General features: G+C 48.1%; 8 protein-coding genes across 8 annotated transcripts; 3 read left to right on the top strand and 5 right to left on the bottom strand.

Moving 5' to 3' along the window:
* Nucleotides 1–350: 350 nt before the first annotated feature.
* LACBIDRAFT_250926 (APC amino acid permease) lies at nucleotides 351–2,506 on the bottom strand (the record flags this gene model as incomplete). Its single annotated transcript, XM_001882498.1, has 12 exons — nucleotides 351–521; nucleotides 581–795; nucleotides 850–1,014; nucleotides 1,084–1,153; nucleotides 1,203–1,245; nucleotides 1,295–1,477; nucleotides 1,535–1,850; nucleotides 1,903–1,939; nucleotides 1,992–2,093; nucleotides 2,149–2,272; nucleotides 2,339–2,387; nucleotides 2,434–2,506. The coding sequence occupies 12 exons, from the start codon at nucleotides 2,504–2,506 to the stop codon at nucleotides 351–353; spliced, it is 1,548 nt and encodes a 515-aa protein (XP_001882533.1).
* A 1,040-nt stretch (nucleotides 2,507–3,546) lies between these two features.
* LACBIDRAFT_299757 (uncharacterized protein) lies at nucleotides 3,547–5,358 on the bottom strand (the record flags this gene model as incomplete). The annotated part of the gene is made up of 13 exons (XM_001882497.1): nucleotides 3,547–3,593; nucleotides 3,643–3,881; nucleotides 3,941–3,978; nucleotides 4,035–4,043; nucleotides 4,169–4,206; nucleotides 4,261–4,383; nucleotides 4,436–4,443; nucleotides 4,503–4,588; nucleotides 4,644–4,695; nucleotides 4,791–4,909; nucleotides 5,001–5,192; nucleotides 5,277–5,280; nucleotides 5,336–5,358. The coding sequence occupies 13 exons, from the start codon at nucleotides 5,356–5,358 to the stop codon at nucleotides 3,547–3,549; spliced, it is 978 nt and encodes a 325-aa protein (XP_001882532.1).
* Nucleotides 5,359–8,385: 3,027 nt separating this feature from the next.
* Nucleotides 8,386–10,387, bottom strand: LACBIDRAFT_328593 (uncharacterized protein; the record flags this gene model as incomplete). Its single annotated transcript, XM_001882496.1, has 11 exons — nucleotides 8,386–8,396; nucleotides 8,576–8,584; nucleotides 8,816–8,938; nucleotides 8,994–9,040; nucleotides 9,088–9,149; nucleotides 9,202–9,259; nucleotides 9,351–9,412; nucleotides 9,572–9,826; nucleotides 9,918–10,046; nucleotides 10,154–10,272; nucleotides 10,327–10,387. The coding sequence occupies 11 exons, from the start codon at nucleotides 10,385–10,387 to the stop codon at nucleotides 8,386–8,388; spliced, it is 936 nt and encodes a 311-aa protein (XP_001882531.1).
* Nucleotides 10,388–11,152: 765 nt separating this feature from the next.
* LACBIDRAFT_299755 (uncharacterized protein) lies at nucleotides 11,153–11,563 on the top strand (the record flags this gene model as incomplete). The annotated part of the gene is made up of 3 exons (XM_001882658.1): nucleotides 11,153–11,160; nucleotides 11,213–11,472; nucleotides 11,526–11,563. The coding sequence occupies 3 exons, from the start codon at nucleotides 11,153–11,155 to the stop codon at nucleotides 11,561–11,563; spliced, it is 306 nt and encodes a 101-aa protein (XP_001882693.1).
* A 1,282-nt stretch (nucleotides 11,564–12,845) lies between these two features.
* Nucleotides 12,846–14,073, bottom strand: LACBIDRAFT_294613 (uncharacterized protein; the record flags this gene model as incomplete). Its single annotated transcript, XM_001882495.1, has 6 exons — nucleotides 13,898–14,073; nucleotides 13,763–13,829; nucleotides 13,687–13,699; nucleotides 13,430–13,567; nucleotides 13,095–13,269; nucleotides 12,846–12,916 (listed from the first exon to the last, which is right to left on the bottom strand). The coding sequence occupies exons 1-6, from the start codon at nucleotides 13,989–13,991 to the stop codon at nucleotides 12,846–12,848; spliced, it is 558 nt and encodes a 185-aa protein (XP_001882530.1). The 5' UTR covers nucleotides 13,992–14,073.
* Nucleotides 14,074–14,873: 800 nt separating this feature from the next.
* On the bottom strand, nucleotides 14,874–15,960 carry LACBIDRAFT_299753 (uncharacterized protein; the record flags this gene model as incomplete). Its single annotated transcript, XM_001882494.1, has 5 exons — nucleotides 14,874–14,904; nucleotides 14,957–15,167; nucleotides 15,232–15,249; nucleotides 15,308–15,503; nucleotides 15,571–15,960. The coding sequence occupies 5 exons, from the start codon at nucleotides 15,958–15,960 to the stop codon at nucleotides 14,874–14,876; spliced, it is 846 nt and encodes a 281-aa protein (XP_001882529.1).
* A 467-nt stretch (nucleotides 15,961–16,427) lies between these two features.
* LACBIDRAFT_328589 (uncharacterized protein) lies at nucleotides 16,428–18,919 on the top strand (the record flags this gene model as incomplete). Its single annotated transcript, XM_001882657.1, has 11 exons — nucleotides 16,428–16,434; nucleotides 16,540–16,749; nucleotides 16,821–16,889; nucleotides 16,939–17,349; nucleotides 17,457–17,727; nucleotides 17,905–17,943; nucleotides 18,042–18,100; nucleotides 18,390–18,445; nucleotides 18,478–18,653; nucleotides 18,809–18,853; nucleotides 18,883–18,919. 11 exons carry the CDS (start codon nucleotides 16,428–16,430, stop codon nucleotides 18,917–18,919), a joined length of 1,380 nt encoding a protein of 459 aa, XP_001882692.1.
* Nucleotides 18,920–19,316: 397 nt separating this feature from the next.
* Nucleotides 19,317–20,473, top strand: LACBIDRAFT_328588 (uncharacterized protein; the record flags this gene model as incomplete). The annotated part of the gene is made up of 3 exons (XM_001882656.1): nucleotides 19,317–19,893; nucleotides 20,202–20,267; nucleotides 20,316–20,473. 3 exons carry the CDS (start codon nucleotides 19,317–19,319, stop codon nucleotides 20,471–20,473), a joined length of 801 nt encoding a protein of 266 aa, XP_001882691.1.
* Nucleotides 20,474–22,387: the final 1,914 nt, after the last annotated feature.

Below are 22,387 nucleotides of genomic sequence, written 5' to 3'. Positions count from 1 at the left end.
TGAGTACAGATATTGAAACACGCCATCCATTCTGAAAAAAGAGCTGAAACCCACAACAAGCTTTGAGCAGACTTTTGAACGTATGCCCACACAATGGCAGTCACTGAGCAAGCCACTGGCAGGACCGTTGCGGGGCTTTGCTTGAAGACTCTGTAAGACTCACAGTCGGGCTTCAAGGACGTGGAGAGATAATCTCCGGATTTCGCCACATGGCCGCTACGAGAAATCTTCCATATGAGCAGCCTTGAACCTATACACTAATAGATATCTAGTTTCTAGAATTCAAAGACTCAAGGTGTGTTGCATTTTACATGGTACATAGTTTGAAAACTCTGCTCTAACGTAGAGACCTATCGCCCCAGTACAGGAACTTTACGGAACGTCCACCTCGGTACACCATCATCCTGGAGAGTCCAATCCCTCTCGAGGGTATACCCATTCCTATTGGGTAGCCACACACTCCAAATATACCAATATCCAATGCCGACGAGGGAGACGGAGAATGCACCGACAGAATGAGACTAGTAAGCCGAAATCGCTATAAGTAATGTATTGAACACTCTGCCTGAAAACCACGCACCCAATACGGAAGCGTCTCATACGTTTTAGACCCTGACGTTGGCGGAATAAATGGAACCGCGATTAAAAAGATGTTTGAAATGAAAAAGACCATGACGAGGAGTTTGGGCGCTCGGAAAGGCGGATTCCAGTCCCAGCTTCGGTAGGAATTTGTGTATAGCAAAAGGAGCCCGAATGCGACGAGAGCGTTGACTAGTGAGGCGGAATACGACGATACTGGGCGGGTAAAGACTCTCAATAGGGAATAAACAAGTTTGACTGCTTACTCACGACTGATCAAGAAGAGATATACGTCTCCGGGTGGTACGGCGAGAAGAAACGTGCACGAGACCAAATATTGCATCAAGAGGCCGGAGAAAGGAGCCCCGAATGGTTTGTTGCTTGCGAATATTGAGGAATATGGTAATATCCCTTCACGTCCGAGTTCCTGGATTACTTTAAAAGTTTAAATATGCCCACTGTGAGTCGTCGCGTGATAGTGGGTGGCGAACGAATTGGACAAACCTCTTCCTTGCGAGAATTGTCCAGAGAGCAGGTTGCCTAACGTTGATAGCGCGATGAACGCGCTGAGAGCCTGTGGACATAAGACATGACATGAAAAAGTAAATTCCTGGTCAACCTACCTTCTCCGTAGTCGGACCAAATAAATTTCGGAAAAACAGGGCGCTGGAGGCTATAAACACATATATCACGCCGGAATCGAGAAAGAACTCACGCTACAATGTGTTTGCTTTCTAAAATATCAGTCTTCGACACCACCGCAAAATAGGCAACATTAATGAGGAGATAGACGGAAGTCACGAAGAACATGGCCAGAGGAGCGGCACGTTTGAGGGTCTTAACGGGGTTCTTTACCTCGGAAAGGGCATAATTTGCATTTGAGTATCCGATGAACGACCTGGAAAAAAAAGCATGGATAATTCAGCACTCCTACTTGACTTTGGGAGTGGCTTACCAAATGACGTTATATAGCCCACTTACAAATGCATTCGCTCCGGTACCACTTCCCTCCCAGAAGTTGTTCCATTCGAAATTGTGAGGTTGCTGATATCCTACACGCACGGCGAAGCCAGGGACGCCGAATAAACAAAAAATCCCTGCCAAAGCTATCAGAGTCAGAACGACGAGTTTGAAAACGGCCAGGGTGTTTTGAAGCCTTAGACCCCATTTGAGGAGGGTCCCGTGAATTAGGAAGATGAATGTTAGGCAAAGGAAGGCGACTAAGCGAGTGTTGAGGCGTGATGGGGGAAACGACATCGAATGGAGGAGGTCTTTGTCATGTAGGGTAAGAATGCGGTCAGATTGTTGTGGAAGAGTACAAACATTCGCTAAAGACGACACTGTTCGCGCTCGCCGTTCCCTGTTGGATAGACATCTCGATGAGGAGGCCTTCTACTGACAAAGCAACGCACCATTATGAGGGCGTATACGGTGAAAATAGACGCGGCCATGAATCTTGGTCTGCGATAGATAAACTCTAGATAGTTCTTCTCTCCTCCGCTTCTAGGTATTCCCTTTCAAGAGCGGTGAATGTTGTTCGAAACGTTGGGAAGAATATGAGGGACGTACAGTCCCCAATTCAATGTAAACGTTGGTCCCGCATGCGGCAATAATCGCTCCGACAAGCCACATGATCAAAGCGACGCCGACACTGCCGGAGGCGCGTAGAATATTGCTTGGAGTTGCGTAGATGCTGTGGTAGGGTGTCACAGTTGGGCCACGTCAATCAGGGCGTCTGCATACAGAGAAAAAATTTTACCCAGTCCCTATGACGCGATTGAAAATGAGAAAAGCGGCGCTGAAGAGGCCTGGTTAAAATTAGAAATTGGCCAATACGCCGAAGAACAAGTGTACCAAGTTGTCGTTTTGTCGTAGGGACATTATCGAATTCTTCACCATGGTGCTCTGGAAGGACTATTAGATACATGCTTCATATGATGGAAATGGAGTCTCATACGATCCCCTTCATCTCTTTTGAGAGCTTGCGTTTCTGCTGGTAACTCAGAAACCGCTGTAATCACGGTGCCTGAAGAGGTTGAACCATAGGAACAGGGTCCAGGCAACAGAGTGTCAATTTCCGACGCGCAAACATGACTCGCCCCTTTGCTTAGGGCGCTGGACATGGGAAAGCTGGATGTTGGCTGGGTGGTAAATTGACAAGAGTGTGCAAGCCAAGAAGCTGTCAAACGATCCAAAGTCGTGTGACCAGATAAGATAAGATACTGATCGCATACTGGAGTTAACGAAATTCACCTTGTACCAAAGCTACACCATTTTACGAGTTTCGATAGGGTTCAGATTTGGCCAGTGTTGTATGATTAGTACTCAACCATTCCGCGGTCAAAAAGTTTCGACTAGCATGGTCACTGGTGACCGGTGATCGGCCAAATGGTTGATTCATACATGATACCTCCGATCAGACTCAGAACTAGACGAATCTCCTCTTCTACGCCGTTGTCAACCAGTTTGTTCTCTTCAATGCTTACCATTCGGTGATATCCAGGTCCTCAATTGACAGTCTCTTAGCGGCAGGAACGCCGATTATTTGCGACCGATACGCCTTTTGAGGGATAGCATATTCCGCATCCAAGGTCAACATCGGAGATCCTAGTGAAATGTTGAATCTCGATCTCCAGATATTGGTCTCCCAGCACCCGATCTAGTCCTTTTCCTCCGGAACAAGCCAGTTTGCGCGGAGGTTAGTATGGGGAGGAGCGCTACGAGAAACAAGAAATGCAGGCCCATGTGCGGAACATTCTTCAGAGGCTGGGGTCAGAAAAGCAGGATGAGATCCAAAAACTAAGAAGAGGGAACTGGGTCACTGTGGACGCCATATCGCACGGTTCTGGGGCGAAAACTTGCAATACTAAGTGCACCAGAGCAAATCTCCTGAGTACATACTGCATTCTAATTACGGTAGATGGCTTTTGTACACTGATCAAGAGAGCGCAATATGTCAAAGCGGGATCAAAGCCGATAATTTACAGCAAGTCGAACGGCGTGGGTTTGAACGCCTGATCTTCATGATTGAGCTCACGCTGCCCATGAGAATGAAACACTTACTAGTGGAGGGTCGACCAGGACCCCGGTAGCCATTATTTTCCTCATCCACTTCGTTAGCTGCATTGAAAATATCCGTTGGTACCAAGCCATCGTTCGAATATCCAGAATAGTTTGTGTGGGCCAAGGTAGAAATGATTGGACAAACACCTGCAGTGGAGTCCATGCCTGGTTCGCCCTTCCGCATCAGATTGGGATCGCGGAGGTTCAGCATGAGTCGGGAAATCATCACAGACGAGATGCTGTGAGAAAGGAGACACAGGCGTTAGTATTTGATGAGTTCAAGAAAAAAAGAACCTACATGTTCACAAATATTGTGCCGACACCCCTCGTAAAAGGCTTGAAGAAATATCACATAACTAGTCTTACCAGAGGGCGGATGTTATCAGGCTTACCCCTCCGAACTGGATACCAGTCAGCCAACTAAGCAATCAAGTAGCAGAGGTACCATTTACCACAAATGTAAGGATGTTGGCTAAGTTGGCTACCATCATCACGCTGTCGAAACGGAGTAAGCCATAATTCCTACTGGACCGCCGAGAAAGATGCACCTAAAATATATGGCTCCTAGAGACAAGGGGGATTAGAAGAAAGGACATAGGTGGATCAATATCAATGTACCATCGCGTAGCAGTACACTAATCAAATCTTGCTCTTTTGACCGGAGGGTGAGGGACTTCAGAAGTGTCATGCCGAAAACAACAGTGTCGAAGATCAGCATGCCCCCCCAGGCAGCTCCAATGTCTAAACAAAAGCATCATATTTGTGCCAATTTTGAGAATTGAAATAGACCCACGGATCCCCCTAAAATCGGGAAAGTGCGTCATTGAAACCATCAAGGAACTGAAAATGTAGACACCTACTGGCTATGGGTCAGTTGAGCAACACACCCCACAGGAAGGACTTGATCAGTCTCTAAAACACGATCCTTCCCGCTAAGAACCGACCACTTCCCGATATGAAATTCAGAAAATCGCTTCGTAAATCATTGAAATTTTACTCACACAACCAAATGCAACGGCCCCGATGGCCAATCCAACCAACAGCGCCAAGACTCTGCGACTACGTTCATAGAGAGCGTATACACGCATTATAAGCATGCCTTCACGTCATTAATATCCTTCGACCAGACGATTGAATGTCCAACGTACAGGAAATGATGACTTGAATGACGATCGCCAGATACTGATGGTATGATTGGAGGGCATGGCAGCTGGGCGAGCGTCAGTGGGGAGGATGACGCTCGGAAGCTCTGAAAGAGGGCGGACGTCTGTGAGTGTTAAAATTAGTGAGCTTTTTGTGTCTTGGATGGGTGGAAATGGAGAGCCGGAACTCAAAGAAAGATAAGATGATACACATACTTGCAATTTGTCGTGGTGATTTGATGTTGCCCAGAAAAATTCCATTATGACAGGTCCATGGCTGAACAAAATGAGATATTGGTTGAGATAGAAGAAGAACGACGCCCAATTCCAGCTCATACGGGGGAAGCGGAATGTCGGATACCACATCCTGTCGACCTCTTCAACAAACGTAAGGATGCACAAGGATTGCTATCGCAGCCTGGTTAGTCCGGGTGAGATGAGGAAGGTAAGGAGATACTTGCTGAAGGAGATGAGGGTGAGGTAGTAACTTGCATTTCTGATGTATCAAAGAAATGAGCACCAAACTCGAATGTAATTCGAAAGTCACTCACATCGACACTGGATCGAACTGCATGGTCAATGTTGAACCAGCCCTCGTTTTCCTCAGCCTGGAGTTCACCACTTGTGGAGGCGCCAAAAAACTCTTGCAAGGTTGTCGAGATTGGAGCCTAAGAACTTGTAGGCCCTCGTAGATACCTATTTATACCATGGATCACCGGGAGGCATTGCAGTTAGTTAGCTTTAACACCGAGGAGAGATCTTGGCGAAAAATAATCTATAAGTTTGCGATAAGTTGCAACGTGTGAGATCAAGAACAGAACAAGGGAATTTCAAGGTCCCGGTTGTATCGTGACAGGAGTCGAGGGCCTGGTTTGTCGCAAACTGACGGCCAAGTCGGAGTGCAGATGAGTGAATTACAGTTCAAGCTCCGAAGTTTGCCGGTAATAGTCTCTTGTTTTGTGTTTGCTCAAATCTTCATACCTCTTCCGCATTTCTCACTCTTGTCGCCAAGAATTTCACAGAAGGTGTAGACAAGGTGTAGATGCACCCAAAGCTTGGTAGGATCTTGATAGTTCATCGACAACACCGAGTTTCGTGTGATCAATTCACGCGCTTGTTGAAGCTTCATGCACAACGGCAGCTCCTGGCACTGGGCAGCTCCCAATTAAACTCCCTACTCCGGGTATTGATCCGGTGACGCTAAGAAACAAAACAAGATGATCATTGCCTTCGCACACGAACAATTGCTTGCAAATTTCTGCAGGTTTCTGCTTCGTGAGCAAGGGCTGGACCAAGGCTGGACTCTGTCGAATGTGCATCTGTTGCACTGCAGGGAGACCTTGCGGAGACCTGACGAAGCTCCTGGAAGCTCGTCCGACGGATTCGATATTCAGGACCACAGGCACCTATTACCCCACTAACCAGGGCGTACCTTCATCAGTGGACTTTGGCGGCCGATCTTAAAGGTCAATTCTGGGCACCGCCACTGACTCGTTCACTCTCAACTTTCGGCAATGTCTTTTCCTCATTTTCTTCCATCTTGAAACACGGGAGGACGCCAAGGCACGCGACTGTGATCCCCCCATGTGCCCGAGTCGAGACCGAGGGCTGCTTTGATGATGATAACTTAATTGACGGAAGAGGTCAATATTTCTCTAATAAGTTCGGTTCCGACAAGGCGTAATCACTCAAAGGGATAGTGGGGTTCGAAAGTGGTATGTATAGGTGTTTTTAACTTGCGTGTGCTAATTGTGGGCTCCAGAGCAGCTTGTGGCATAAAGAATTCAGAGATGCGGTCACCACTCTATGCCAACTGTCCAGGACTGACAAGTGCACCGAGGTTCCGAGTGAGGTGAGTTGGTATACATAGTAATCAGAAACGCCCTGTGACTGTGGAGCTGCAAAGGTTCTAGACGGGCCACCCCTTAGGCCAGCAGCCAACTGTACTTACAGGACTGACAGATACACTGAGTACTGGAAGCATCACCCCCCTGCGGACCCTTCAATAAAAATTCGCCCGACTGACGGAGAGGGTCCTACTAGGCCAAACAATTGAACACACCACCCCGACAGGCACGACGTTTCGATACCCCGTTGAACGGTACACAGTATACCGTCTGAATCGGCTTCGAGAGTGAATGACCCTCAAGGATGAATATGGTCCAACTGTGCGTGAAGGACCAATATAGTAGCGCAAGGGCCAGGTACGACAAATTAATCTTGGCTTTGCGCATCGAGGCTCCGAGGGAAAAAAGCCATGAAAATGAGTATCATAATCTGGACCTTTACGCAAACTTGCGGTATGTGTGCATAATCACCGCCTCGTCTGTTGGCAAGGTCCAACTATTTACTTTTCTTTTTTGATAGGCGTATTTCAATCTAATCAAGTTTGAAGGACATGACCTGGCGGCATCGATTATCGCCAAAATGGGCTTTAAGGTCACAAAGTCCAATGGCCCTGGAGTAATTGTCGCATTTGAAGTGTGGCTAAGTACAAGCCTGATTCTCATTGAGTAGGTTCAACCTCAAGAACACAGATTACCATTGCAGTCGGCTTTAGAGGCGAGTCACCTAATCTGACTATTGCGTACAAGATTCTGTTGCTAAATTGACCTTGGCCCGCACACTGGCGGGCTTGGCTAAATGAAAGGCGACCAAGCGGTGATCTGACCGTGACGGCGAGGATTAGCTTTCCACCCCTTGAATTTTGAGATCTGTCTCTCAACCTCGAGTATTCCCGCCCAGACGTGTTTGAGCTCTACTTGGCCACAGCATGAAGCCGTCCAGATCGTGGTGGAGATTATCAATGGATCGTCGAGGCGTTGCGTAAAACACTGTCCAGGATCCTCTGCCGTCGGTTTGCTTGGAAGTCGAGCCCGTGGGTATATGCATGTGAGATTGCAGTTCCTCGTACTACAGATCCACAAAAAAAAGCTCAAACTCAGAGTAGACTCGGTGAAGCTACATTTCCTGCTCACTGTGCTTTTCGGAATATGTGTAGTTCACTCTGCGGAACATCATGCGCTGAAGGCCAGAATGAATTCCGCGTACGCACTGTACTGGGAAAACGACGATATACCGCGGTATACTGAAATGTAAACAACGAGTTCAGTGGATGGATGGATGTATATATCTTAATGCACCAGATGCAAATCTCCAGAGTCCTTGCTGTATTCTAATTACTGTACACTTATAAACTAGTTAGACCGATCCCAGATTCTATCTTTCTGAACCCCCTAAATTACATGCAATAGGCACAAAAGACGAGAAAGCAGCATTCCAACGCGGAATCATAGCCGATAATCTGCGGGAACAAGTTGGATGGCATGGGTTTGGACACCTGATCTTCATAATTGAGCCCGCACTGCCCATGAGAATGACACACTTACTGGAGGGGGTCGACCAGGACCCCGGTGCCCATTATTTTCCTCGTCCAATTCTTAATCTTCATTGAAAACATCCATTGGTACCGAGCCATCGTTCGAATATCCAGGATAGTTTGTGTCGGCCAAGGTGGAAATATTTGGACAAACACCGCAAGTGGAGTCTATGGCCGATTCGCCTGGCCGTCCTTTCCGCACAAGATTGGGATCGCGGAGGTTCAGCATGAGTCTGGAAATCATCACAGAGGATATTCTGTGAGAAAGGACACACAGGCGTTAGTACTCCATGAGTTCAAGAAAAAAGACCCTACATGTTCACAAATATCGTGCCGACACCCCGCGTAAGAGGCTTCAAGAAATATGATCAAACAACCAGTCTTACCAGAAGACGGATATTATCAGGCTTACCCCTGCGAGCTGGATACCCGTCAGCCAACTAAATAATCATGCAGAAAAGGTACAATCTACCACATGTGTAAGGATGTTGGCCAAGTTGGCTACCATAATGACGCTGTCGACACAGATTAAGTCAGAATTTTGTTACTGGACCGCCGGGAAAGAAGCACCTAAAATATATGGCACCTATAGACAAAGGATACAAAAGGAGATTAGAAGAAAGGACACAAATGAGATCGATAGTAAACGTACCATCGCGTAGCAGTACACTGATCAGATCTTGCTCTTTTGACCGTAGGGTGAGGGACTTCCAAAGAGTCATGCCGAAAACGACAGTGTCGAAGATCAGCATGCCCCCCCAGGCAGCTCCAACGCCTAAACAAAAGCATCATGGTATCTGTGTCATTCTTAACAATTTAAATAGACCCACGGATCGCCCTAAAATCGGGAAGGTGCGTCATTGAAACCATTGAGGAACTGAAGATATGGACACCTACTTTTTACGGGTCAGTTGAGCAACGCACCCCACAGGAAGGATTAGATCGACCTCTGGAACACGATCCTTCCCGTCAATAGCCGACCACTTCTCGATATAAAATTCAGGAAATCACTTCGTAAATCACTGAAAGTCCACTCACACAAGCAAATGCAATGGCCCCCATGCCGAGTCCAGCCAACAGGGCCAAGACTCTGCGACTGCGTTCATAGAGAGCGTATACGCGCATTATCAGCATGCCTTCGTGTGATTAGTATCCTTTGACCTGAGCCGATTGAACGTGCAACGTACAGGAAATGGTGACTTGAATGACGATCACCAAACATTGATGGTATACTCGGAGAGCATGGCAGCTGGGCGAGAATCAATTAGGAGCGCGGCGCTCGGAAGCTCGGAAGAGAACCGACATCTAAAATTTTAGGAGTAATGAGCTTTCTGTGTCTTGAATGGGCAGAAATGGAGAGCGGGAAGTCGAAAAAAAAAAGAGAAGTATGAAAAGATAGTCCACATACTTGCAATTTGTCGTAGTAATTTGATGCTGTCCAGAACAATTCCATTACGACAGGTCCATGGCCGAACAAAACGAGATATCGATTGAGATAGAAGAAGAACGACGCCCAATTCCAGCTCATCCGTGGGCGGTGAAATGTCGGATACCACATCCTGTCGACTTCTTCGACGAATGTGATAACATATTCATGCACAAGGATTGCTATCGGTCCCTGGTTATTAGTCCGAGTGACATGAGGAAGGTAAGGAAAGACTTGCTGAAGGAAATGAGGGTGAGGTAGTAATTTGCATTTCTAATGTGGTATGGAAATGAGCGCCAAACTCGAATGTAATTTGAAAGTCACTCACATCGCTACTGGATCGAATTCCATGGTCAACGACACAGCAGCGCTCAGCCTGGAGTTCACCGCTTGTGGAGGCGCCAGAACTTGTAGGCCCTCGTAGATGTCTAGTATTTATACAACCACAGATAATCAGCTACAACGTGTGAAGAACAGAATAAGGGAATCTCAAGGTTCCAGTTGTTGACAGCAATTTGACAGGAGTCCAGGGACGTCCAGGCCTTATTTCAACTGGCGACCGACGTTTTGCGGTGCCCCGGCATTGCTCAAAACTTCCGCATTTTTCGCTTTTGTCGTTGAGAGTTTCGCAGAAGGTGTAGATGCACTCAAACTTGCACCCAAAAGCTTGGTAGGATCTTCAGCTACTGATCCATCAACAACACCGAGTTCCATGACACAACTCGTGGACAACTCACGCGGTTGTTGAAGCTTCATGTAGAACAGCAGCTCCCAATTACTAAACTCCCCACACCACATATCGATCCGGTGAAGCTAGGAAACAAAAGATGGTCATTGCCTTCGCATACGACAATTACTGTCAAGTTGCCGCTTCGTGAGCAAGGGCCGGACTCTGTCGAAGGCGTATCTATTGCAGGGAGATCTGGAGAAGCTCGTCCGACGGATTCGGTATTCAGAAATCAGGACCACAAGCAGCTACCCCATTGACCAGCGCTCGGTTGGGTGGACCTTCGTGGCCGATGTTAGGGTCACAGTGGCGGTGCCCAGAAGTGACCCAGGCCAGGCGTTGAACTTTCGGCAACGTCCTTTCCTCATTCCTTTGATCTCAAAACACGCGAAACACAGGAGGACGTCAAGGCACGCGAACTGTGATCCATCCATTTGCCCGAGTCGAGACCGAGGGCAGGTTCAGTGATAACTCAATTGACGGAGGACCTGTAAAAGTTTTAGCCCTTATGCCAACTTTGTGCCAACTGCAGAGGATTGACAGTTATCTATCGAAAGGCTAGTTACGCATTGGTTACGCATAACGATCAAGGGGGTGGCGGAACGTGGATCCCGGATATAGGGTTAGGGGGGGGGCTCCGCTAGGGGGTCGAAATATTTTTTGTGACCTACCTTGGAAAAGTCCTGTCAATAAGCCAAATCGTGCTCCGAAAGAAGTTGGGAAATTCAGATGCACGGCAAACATCTAATTTACATATTTACTGTCCGAAATTTTGACTGAGAGCCCAAAAAAAGTCAACGAACTTTTTTGTAACACTAGTTAGATTTGCAAAAAGTATGGCAAAGTAGAAGTAAGTCCCTATTTTACATATATACTAATCCAATACTGTATTGCAGACAAGTGTCGGGGTTTACGAGCGACAGCAAGCTGGGCTCTACCTCAGGGCGACGCTCCTCCCACACGTCGTCTCAGTTTGACGCAACTTTCATTGATCCCAAGTTTCCCAACGTACTGGATGCATGTTCTGGATACAAGGCCACCGATGTATCTGCCAGCGGGACCAAGTTCACCGCGACCCTCGTTCTGGGGGGAAAGCCATGCAACGTCTTCGTGAATGATATTCAGAAATTGTCGTTGAGCGTTAAGTACGAGACTGGTGAGTTCGCTTTGTGTGGCGGTGTCCTGTACGTGGCTGACTGAAATGCACAGTGTATAGGATACATTGCAATTTGCCCACAAATATGTGAAGGTTAGTACTTGCCGTTCATCGAAGTTTTAGTACTTACTTCTTGCTTACTTGAGTATGTTTTCGACATAGGAACTTGGAAATTTCCTTTTTTGGGGGGTAAGGGGTGGGGGGGGTAGGCTGAGGGCGCCTTAATTCGTAATGCGACTGTATATCTAAAATCCACGTTCCGCCACCCCCTTGATAACGATGAGTTTGAGATCCTCCCCCTCTTCATTAAAACTCGCGCGACTGACGGGGCACAACCACAAATCCAGGGTGAGGGCTCGAGACTGCCAAAAGCCCTTGACATGACGGACAAACTGAATGTTCTTACAGGGTCTTGCATAAATACGTTCAGGTGGAGAATTCACAAAATGTTGTTTGCGAGTGATTAGTTGTGGCTGCGCCGTGACATATCGTGATGATTATGGGTGACACCCGTCACGAAATTACTCTCTTTGGGCACGCATTAACATGAACAAACAGCTTTTTAAAAACGAACTTATTTATGCAACACACTGTATTTTACAATTACATGACCTTTCCAATTGTGCGATATTTGTGCCTGGTCAAGGTCTGGTACAACAAAACTCACGAAGGCTAGAACGTGTACTGATATGTAAACGTAAACAATAAGTTCAATGGTATAGTTCCGTATGAAATAGAACTATCCAAAAAAAAAAAAAAAAAAAAAAAAAAAAAAAAGTATCCAACGACGGTTCATCGTCGAAATTTTCGTTGTGTCCACAAGTACTTACACAGAACAATCTCTGTTAGTATATCGGTTAGTACACGCGCCTGTCATAACCTGTCATAACCTCAATCGATGCGCGCGAAAGCTGGGTTCGACTCCCAGACAGAGAGTGACCACTAGTGACTTCACTTTTTTGATTTACATCGTTGCTAGTGGTGAACTTGGCATCACCAACGCCCCGACGCGAAATTGTACATGTAGAGCCCAGGATGTAGATCCCACTCCAATATTAATGCCACTCTCCGTTATGTAAAAAGATTTTTTTTGTAAAAAACCGTCGAGGGCTGGACAATTCCTCGTAAGTATTTCAGATCCACAAGAAGAAAAAAAGTTCGAATTCAGAGTACTAGTAGGGGTGGAGCTGCATTTCCTGCTCACCGTGCTGTTCGTTACTCTTGAGTCTTCGGAACATCGAGTTTTGAAACGCGGCGACGTACGGCGCAAGGGGCGTTAATTTGAAATGTTGAATGTTTGGCGTGGAGCGTGATCATGAGGAATCGAGACTTTCACTCTTGACATGACGCCGGACAAACTGAATGTTCTTATTTTACATGACCTTCCAATCGCACCCGATATCTGGGCATGGTACAACAAAACTCATGAAGGCCACAATGTGTACTATAAAAATCAAGTTCAATGGTGGTATACGAGGGGTAGACAGACAGGCAAAGTCCGTATGAAATAAAACTATCCAAAAAAAAACTTCATCCACTGCCAAGTTCATCACACCTACCAACCTAAAGCGCCAAACCAACAACCAACCCAACAACACCCATCCCCATTCCCACCAACCCACCCAAGCGCATACCACCACCAACAGCGCCAGACTTGGACGAAGTGGACGTGGAGGAAGCAGAAGCGCCCGATCCGGACGCAGTGCCTGAGCCGCCTGAGGAGGCGGAGGAGGATACTTGGGAGGGGTAGGCTGAGCCGAGGGCTTTAATTTCGAATGGTTCGGATGTTGCGTAGACCTGGGAGGGAGAAGGGGGTTAGTTTGGAGGACCAATGAGGGAGGGAGGAAAGAGGGACAAGGAAAGGGACGAAGGGGAGGGAAGGGAGGATGTGGATAAGCGGACTGGAGAGAAGCCAAAAAAATGGTACGAATCAAGGATGAACAAGAGAAAAACGCACATTGGTATTATTCAACGGATCCGCGAGCAAGATCGTGTACCCCGTTCCGGCGGCCTGGTTGGCCTGGTCTTGGGTGATGGTTTTGGAGCAGTCAAAGTTGTTTTCTTGAGCTATGATGGCTAGGGGGGCTGCCATTGACTGTCAAAGACGGTTTTAGTTTTTGCGTGCATGGGGGAGTATAGGAGAGAAGACGGGAGGAGGAGGGGCAAGGGACAGGGGAAGAGAAGGGGAGGAGAGGATAGGAGGAAGAGATGTACGGGAGAGTTGATCCTATACAAAAGAAGAATGAGACGGTGAGCGGGACGGTAGAACGGTCAAAAAAAAGAAACGTACAAGACAGTAAACTGGTTAGAAGGCGAGTCCTGGCAAGTCCACGAAAGGACATTGGCCGATTTAGCAACTATACTCAGCATGCTTGTCAGCCACCACTATATCTCAAATATTTCGCCACGTAGGCGGGTTACGTACCCCACCAGCTGGAAGACGTCGGGTTGGTGATGGTCAGCGCAGCTTGAGCGACGGAGGCTGAGACGAGGAGGGAGAGTGCGAGTGTTGAACGCATAGTGGAAGAAGGAGGACGAGGTTTAGAAGTGGAGGAGGAGGAGCGTAAGGAGCGTGGGTGTTATGTAAACGACGGGGACGTTGGAAGCGTTTGTGAGGAAGACAAGGGAAGATCAAAAAAAACGTTGGCTCGTGGCGTGATGCATTGATGGCTGGGGGTGGGAATTTCTTCGGCAAATCGTCTCTCCGTTCCGCCAACTTGAGTGGTTGAATGACAGCAACACCATCGCCTTCCATGCTGACACTTACTTGGTAGGACAATCCAATAGCACTCGAATACAAAAGCGCAGGAGAAGCTCAAAGCAAAGATCTTCCAGACTGATGGAGTTGTGTCTACGCAGAAATACTAGATCCTCACTTTCAATAATGTCGCTCTATTAACACGATCACAGGATGATGTGTTTCCGTTAGCCAACACAGCGTGAACCCGAATCAGAATGAGACACCGTAGTATGAGCCTTTTGCCTATTCCGTGCCGTATCTTTCAAGTTGAACATTTTATTAGTGGTCCATAAGGACCATTTGCGTCGTTCATCAGAAAAGGATGCATGTTTTTTTGGCAGTCGAAATCAATCAATCAATGTGCTTCATAGCACTAGTAGGCGCACGCCGCGCAATGGTATCCAGTCTTCAGCCCCTCACCTTCCTCAAGTTGCCTTTCCCTCCTACGCCCTGGCATAAAAATGTCTGAACCTCAAGTATTTCCTTTTATTGAGTGGGAAACCGTCAGTGAGTTCGAGAAATTCATGCATTTCAAGTTCCCATGATATTAATACTAAGTCCGGTAAGGTAAAGTAAATGTATACACGCGAGACTCTCGAAATACAGAACGTCCTCAGGTCAAGTAATAACATAAACGCGATAAATAAGTTCTTCCGCTCCGCTAAACAGGGGCCAACTTCCGTTCGGAGTTCCTAGCAAAATAAACGTCAGTAACAGACCGAATTTACTTTCGTCTTCCCTCACCCGGTATTCCCCAAAAGCTCCTCAAAACGCGCCCTTAACCTCTCCAACTCTTTGTCGAACTTATCTCCCATTTCATGCCCATGATCCATCTGGAGAATCTCACATTGACGTATGAATTGCTCCAAATCTTTCGTTCGAGCTATCGATAGTTCAGGTTCGTTTGAACCACGAGCTCTTGCGAGGTAGGAAGCTACCAGGGTCGCCAGTGCGCCTATGCAAGATAGATCCATGTTCAGTAAGTACATGGTGGCAAAATCGAAGAAGGTTCAGCGTACCAAGGATAGTCGTAGAAACTGCAGTCTGGAAAAGTCACCAGGGTAAGTCACCAAAAATAAGCATTGACTGAAATACTACTCCCCTGCTTTCCTGATGACACCGCAACGGCGGACAACCCAGTCGTCAGAGAGCCAAGCAAGACTTGCAGGCCGATAGCAATATTGAGTGCGTAACCCGTCATCCTCGCCTTATTCTGAAACTTGGCCTTTTCAGTTTTGGCTACGTCAACCGTCGGTTGTAGACGCTCGCGAACCGCGAGTCGGCGGATTGGCTTTGATAAACAAGTACGATGATTTAGCACACAATTAAACCAACACCGTTGACAACATCGAACAAACCTTTTCCTCCACAGGAACTATCCAATCAATCGCCGACCGCCTAGCCATCGACGCATGCGTATCAGTCGTCCTCGCCTTCCTCGAACCCTGATATTCCCCTGCAAGACGAGCACTGGGCAACGGCGCGTCGATCCCTGTAGTACCATGATAATCACTAGCCTGTCGCTCTGGGGTACCGAAAGGATCGGTCTCCTCCTGAGGCTTTTCTAGTACCGAGCCTGGTGATAAAGGTGCGGTGGAGGTACTGTGGGCAAGGTGTGGTTGCTGGGCTTCTGGATCTTCCCCGGTGTTTGATCTGGCCTGAGGTTGCGTCGAAGGCACCACGAGGCTGTCCGGGTTGCGAATTGGGGACTCGGGGACCCGAAGAGGAGGAAGGCGCTGGGGATCCATGATAGTTGAGGCTACTTAGAAGTCGGGAGCAGCTCCGTCAATGCAAGAAGTTCTCATCATGAGGGTTAAGTACACGGAGACAAAGAGAGGCACCGAGGGAAAATGCAGTTATGTAAGGACATATTATTAACAAGTTGACTGTCATTAGTGTCCGTACCTTGCGTCCCACCGAATCTATCTGAAAGTGCTCTCATGGTCCGTCTACAGTGATGGGTCCTACCTTAACAAAGTTAGCATAGATCGCCAGTTCTTGTGAAAGAGCAGGTAGATGGAGACTGAGAGGGACAGCTACAAATCTACGGTCACCAAGGCAGAGAGAGCTAAGGAAAGTGTAATAGGTAGAAGAAGTCAGCATCATTGGAAGTGAACAATCATAATGAAAAATTCACACACCCCAGGGCGGTCTTTATAAACTTGACAGCGGTACCGGTGTTAGACCCGCACCGGAGAACTCAATATAGGTAGATATGATATGTATGTGGAGCGCTGTTACGGTAAAGTGTTGAAAACTTGAAAGAAGGGAACAAAACACATCTTGCGTCCCTGACAATTTGAATGTTCATCTTCATTCGTTATCAGGCTCTGGTGAGAAATACAAACTCCAAGCAGGTTATGGCATCTACAGGTACAAAGACCCGACAGAGGAACGCCAGATAGATTGGGCCGGATCGGGCCCTACAAAAAACCAGAATAGGCGAGGGAGCCACGACCCCACACACAAGGCCCTACAAGGCCCCTCGCCCTCCTCGGCCACATTAGGGGTTCGCTATGGAGCCCCACAACATCCGGGTATAAAGCCTGCCACCTCTATGGAGGTAGCCTCGTCCAGGAGCAGGCGGGGCATTGTGCACGCCATCTAGTTTGGGAGGCGGTGCCGCAAAATGGTGATGCGGGTTCTGGAGGTGTGGCATTTGTAGCCTGCAGGGGTGGTGAGTTCAAAAGCGCGATTTGACACAGAATTACTAAAAAAACGTACAGAAACACAGACACAAACTGGGTTCGGTCGCAGCAGTCACCCCATACGCCCAGGAAGGAAATCTTGCTACCCTCAGGAAACTCCTCTGACAAAGGAGACGCGTCGCGTCCGAGGAACCAGGCAAATGCATCCGAATCGCATGTTCCGTTTCCTTCTCTGCGCCCTCCGGACTCCAAGGATGATGCATGACCCATTGCAGGCATTCAACGCATCGGTAGATCAGATCACCCATTTCGGTCTGGTCACGGTACATCCCTGCGATAGTGTCTTGTCAGCCCAACCTCACTTCAGAATTACGAAAGGATGTCAACCTTGTAACAACCCTGCTCCATCTTCTCTTCTAGAGACCGCTCATACTGCTCATCAAGGCCGCATCGGCATGCCATTAGTTTGGGGAGGCGGTGCCGCAGATGGTCATGAGGATTGGCATTAGGGGCCTGCCGCGACCGTGGACGTGTCCCCGTCGGCGACGGTTGGGGTTGGGCATGATGTGCTGGGGTGCTGGGTATCCATCTTCTAGTCAGCTTGAAAAGATTTGTGGATGAGGGCATGAAGTCACCTGGGAGGCGCTGCCCCAGTTGCCCTCTCACTACTCCCAATGCCGGCCCTCTTTCTCAAGCCTTCGCTTCGAATTTGAGGCTCAGACCGACATTGGTCTTCTGCACATCAGATGTGATGACCATGAAACTCGACGTTATATTTCCCAGAGCCCGGCCAGAGATGCCAACCATCTCTGCGGCCCCTCTTTCTGGAAAAGGACGTCCACACCATGCTATCCCAGCACCCCCGTCGTGTGTGGAGATGTTTTCAAAGAGGCGAGAGCTTCTAGTGTACCGAGGAATACGAATACCCCGTCGCAAAGGCCAGAAACGAGATGCAGCCCATCAAGAGTCGGGCGTGCATCAATAGAGAGGGGGGCGGAGATGAAAGATATAGAGCGGGTTGAAACTGAACTTCACGAGCCCCAGATATTTTCGTTTTCTCTGTGACAAGCTGAAATTGAAGATGTATGTTTAGTGTCATAAGATCGTAGTTTGGCACGGAGCGTACCATTAGCAGCCTTCCTTCATCAATATACATGGGATTATGACGATTGCCCTCCCAGTCTTGCCATTCTCCCGTTGAACCCGAGAGGGTACAAGTCGAGAATCGGTGAGGTTGATCGTACGTGAGATCCTTTGGAAAACCGTCAGCTGGCAATCATATCCAGAGGCAGTTATGTAGCTACCTGAAAGCCAGCGGAATGTGATCCACGCTAGCAACGGGCAACACGCCTGGTACCGCTTTGAACAGGGTTTCGAGCTGAAAGTCAAAAGACACCCCCCGGAACTTCTATAATTGGCAACATGAGCAAATTCAACATCCAAACTGACGACACGTACCTGTAATCCGATTTGTTATAGACCATCTCCCCACGATGCGACTGCACTGCAGGCTTTCAACATATCGGTAGATCAGACCACCCATTTCAGTCAGGTTGTAGTAGGATACCACTGCAATGGTGTCCTTGTCAGTCCAACTTCACTTCAGGACAAGGAAAGGATCCCAACCTTATAACAAACCCGCTCCATCTTCACAGACCGCTCGTCGAAGGTCCCATCGGCATGGAAGACTTGGGTAGAAAAGACAGCATTGGTGGTATGATTGATGAGGGTGGGAATTTGGCAACACCGGAGGCGGTCACAGAATTTACCACTGTCGTGACGCGGGACGCATGGTAAGCTTCAAGTTTGTGACTGAGTTGCCGCTCCAAATTCGCTCATGGTCAAGATGTGCGCATGAGTCAGGATATGCGGATCGCTTTCGTTTCATTTTTACACCCCATGAGTCCCATCAAAATTCTGCAAGCAGTACTTTATACACTAACTACAGTGCTTTGCACTGCCGTCTGCACAACGGAATTTGGAAAACCTGTTTGTATGTGTTGTACCGTGACTGCCACAAAGCGGGGAGAAACAGACCACTTCATCCAACAAGGCCTAAAATCTCTTGTGCTGAGAGATGATGCCCACCATGCCAAATGGTAATCCGTGTGCGCATCGCATCTGATCCTTATGGCGCCATGGGAGTTGGTTGTGTGCAAATTGTGTGCTCAGATCTGGTTCTGATACGTGACCATCTGTGACGAAAATACAAAACCAAATAGAGTTTTCGAAACTCCCTTGTGCAGACGGCAATGCAAAGCACTGTAAACATGTCTGATTTTTTTCGAAAGAGGAAGAGCAAGGGAATGACAAAAAAGTGCTTGTGAACCATAGACCACACACGAGCCTAATGCCTGCCATGTGACGCATGCCTGCCTCCGTGTCGGATATCACAGCCTCATCGCGGAACTTGCTTATATCTGCCCAACTTGACGAACACGGTACGACTCTTTATCATGGGCGGCAAGGTGAGAGCAGCCTTAGCTTCACACAAGCTTCACAAGCAGACGATCGCTGAACAATGCTATGATCTTCTCGACATCTACGGCCGTGAAATCAACACCGCCGAGTGGTACAAAATCATGCTCGCCGACGGAACTGAGCTTGGTATGAGCCGAGAAAATCTTGGCAGGTTTTATCCCAGTGGTAAAGGCGCAGTTGTCCGGTACCGTGACCGCAGGTTCCGCGACACAGACGAAACTCTATACGGATGGTCTGAAGGTGACGTGGGGTACATTAAAGGGATTTCTGTCCTTCACAACGGCAGTCACCGCCGCATGCACCTCAGCTTGAGTAATTCCACGCAGCCGGGTCTGCATTGGTATGAAAGTGACGACTCCACATCTGGATTCTACGCAGCGCAAATTCCCCGAAACCGGATTGTTTTATATGGACGCACTCGCACGGGACAGAAAATCGGTTTGAGGGTTGATCGGGAGAGTGTGGATATTATGGGACAGAGCACCAGTGACTGGCCTTTGGGTCTTGATTGCGCTTTTGTTCCAGTCGGTAACAGCCAATGGGCGGCTAATGGTAGGAACTTTTGATTAGAATGTTTGTATGTCTCCGAGTCTTGAGAATGTGGTACACCAATAGCCATGCTAGGTGATTCGTGTACTGAAATCGAAGAAGTCGACATCTTGCCAAAGGCTGTAATGATTTTACGCGTCTCGACTTGATGTAAGGCTGCTTGTCATTGTTCGTTCACTGGAAGATGCTTTTACAGCGTGCTACACAGTCCTTTTGTTAGAGTCAAGGTCCATTCACTGGTTTCTAATATAAAGCATCATAGAAAATGAAGGATTTCCAGGAGCAGGCGGGACATTGTGCACGGCATTTAGTTTGGGGCGGCGGCACCGCAGATGATGATGCGGGTTCTGGAGGATTGGCATTAGTAGCCTGCGGGGGTGAGTTCAAGAGCGCGCTATGACCCAGAATTACTAAAAGACGTACAGCAAAACTGGTTTCGGTCGTGGCACAAACCCCATATACGCATGTTGCCAAGGAAGAAAAATCTTGCTACCCTCAGGAAACTACTCCGACAAAGGAGGCACGTCGCGTTCGAGGAACCGGGAAGACACATCTGAACCGCATGTTCCGTTTCCTTCTCTGAGCCCGTAATCCAGAAGTGTTTTGAGGGATGGAAACCCAGCGAGGTTCGCTCAGTGTGCCGAGTAATACCCCGTCGCAAAAGATGAAGCCCAGCAAGAGTCGGGCTCCATTTTGCACGTGCATCGATAGAGAGGGGCATAGAGAGTGGGGTTGAAACTGAAGTTGATGGTCGAGCCTTATGTGTTTCCGTTTTGTCTCCTCCCACGAGCTGGAATTGAAAATATACGTTTAGTGTTACGCGACTATACTTTGGCAAGGAGCGTACCTTCAGTAGCCTCTCTTCATTGATGAATTGACAAATGCCCTCCCCGTCTTACTTTTTCCCGTTGGACTCGAGAGAGTGGAAGTCAATAATCGGTGAGTTTGGACCGTACATGAGATCCTTTGGAAAACCGTTAGCTGGTGATCATATCTGAAGGCAGTTAGCTAGCTACCTGATAAGCCAGCGGAATGTGATCCATCCTAACAACGGGCAACGCGCCCATAAGCTGCTGCTGGTACGGCTTGAATGGCGTTCCTAGCTGAAAGTCAAAAGCATTAACAACAAGATCCAACGTTCAAATCGACGACACGAACCTGGAATTCGAGCGTAATGATAGTTATATGACCATCCCTACGATGCGACTCCACTGCAGGCCTTTAAAATCAGTCGGGTCATGGTAAAGATATCCCTGCGGGTGTCGTGTCAGCCCAACTTCAGTTCGGAACGACAGAAGGCTTTCAACCTTATGATAAGCCCCGCTTCCAGGCATTCATCTTTCACAGACCGCTCATACTGCTTATCGAGCATGGGAGGGAGAAAACAACGTTGGTGTGGTTGGTGTGGTTTGGCAACGCCACTGGTGACCGTGCCGGTCCGTGCGTCGAACAAAATTGAGATGCCACCCAAATGCCACCTAGTTTTCGACATCATTGCATTTTGGGGGGTGTATACTCGACGTCGACGTCGACGATCATCGTCATTTCCTCAATTCGAGGGCGAGATATTTTCGCTGGATTTTCGTCGTTTCAACTTTCTTGATTTGTTCACGGCTAATGGGGCCGAGGCGCGCCGGCACCGGAAAGCCGAGGATATTAATCTGTTGATGATTGGTTCTTGATCGTCGTCGTTTTGCGTTGTATTCTAATTCTTGCGCGTCGAATCTTAGCTTGCCATCTGCCAGTGCTTGGAGTGGCACTTGTGGAGTGGAGTGGATTGTGGAAGAGGCGGATCTAGTCTAGGCTTGACTGGACGACTCGACGACTCGACTTACGGTTGTGTTGTTTCCTATGCGTGTCAAATCTGCAGCGGCGACGAGGCAACGGTGCGAGAAAGCGAAAGCTCAGACTTGGAGGGACGGCTGCCTAGGTCTTGGAGCGCTTTGTCTTATGCGCTCTTTTTCTCTTTTGTGGTCAGCATACATGGATGATGGGGTGCTTTGACCACTGATGAATGGAATGTCGGATGAATGCTTGGCGTCTTACGTCTTTCCGCATACTGCACTCGTCGAGAGCAACAGATTAAAACGTCGGGTACGTTGTTACGCCTCGACATTTTGCTCACTGTGATATGTATTTTGACATTCAAGGAGAGAGATAATTTTTTTGGTATGTGCCTCGGAGCTCGGGGGGAAGAACGCCACGCCACGTATGATGATGGAAGGATGCGGGGTGACCATAAAGGACTGCATTCTAATTCGATTGAAGAAGCGTCGTTCCAGTGAGTGTCTCTGATTTTTGCCTTATACCCTCATCTCATCCAGCTACCACCTAGACACACACAGTGTTGTTTGTTTACACTCGGCATAAAGAGGACAGGGTGCTTTGACCATCCTTTGCCACCACACCGTCACTTAGCCTTTTCCTACCCGCCTAGCCTGGCTACTGTTATTACACGTACAGCAGTCACACTTTTCTTCTTTCGACCATCATGTCC

This window comes from Laccaria bicolor, genomic scaffold, assembly GCF_000143565.1.
Source record: "Laccaria bicolor S238N-H82 LACBIscaffold_17 genomic scaffold, whole genome shotgun sequence".
Classification (NCBI taxonomy): Eukaryota; Fungi; Basidiomycota; class Agaricomycetes; order Agaricales; family Hydnangiaceae; genus Laccaria; species Laccaria bicolor.
Note: the sequence above shows the minus strand (reverse complement) of the source record. Positions and strands in the feature narration are given on the sequence as shown.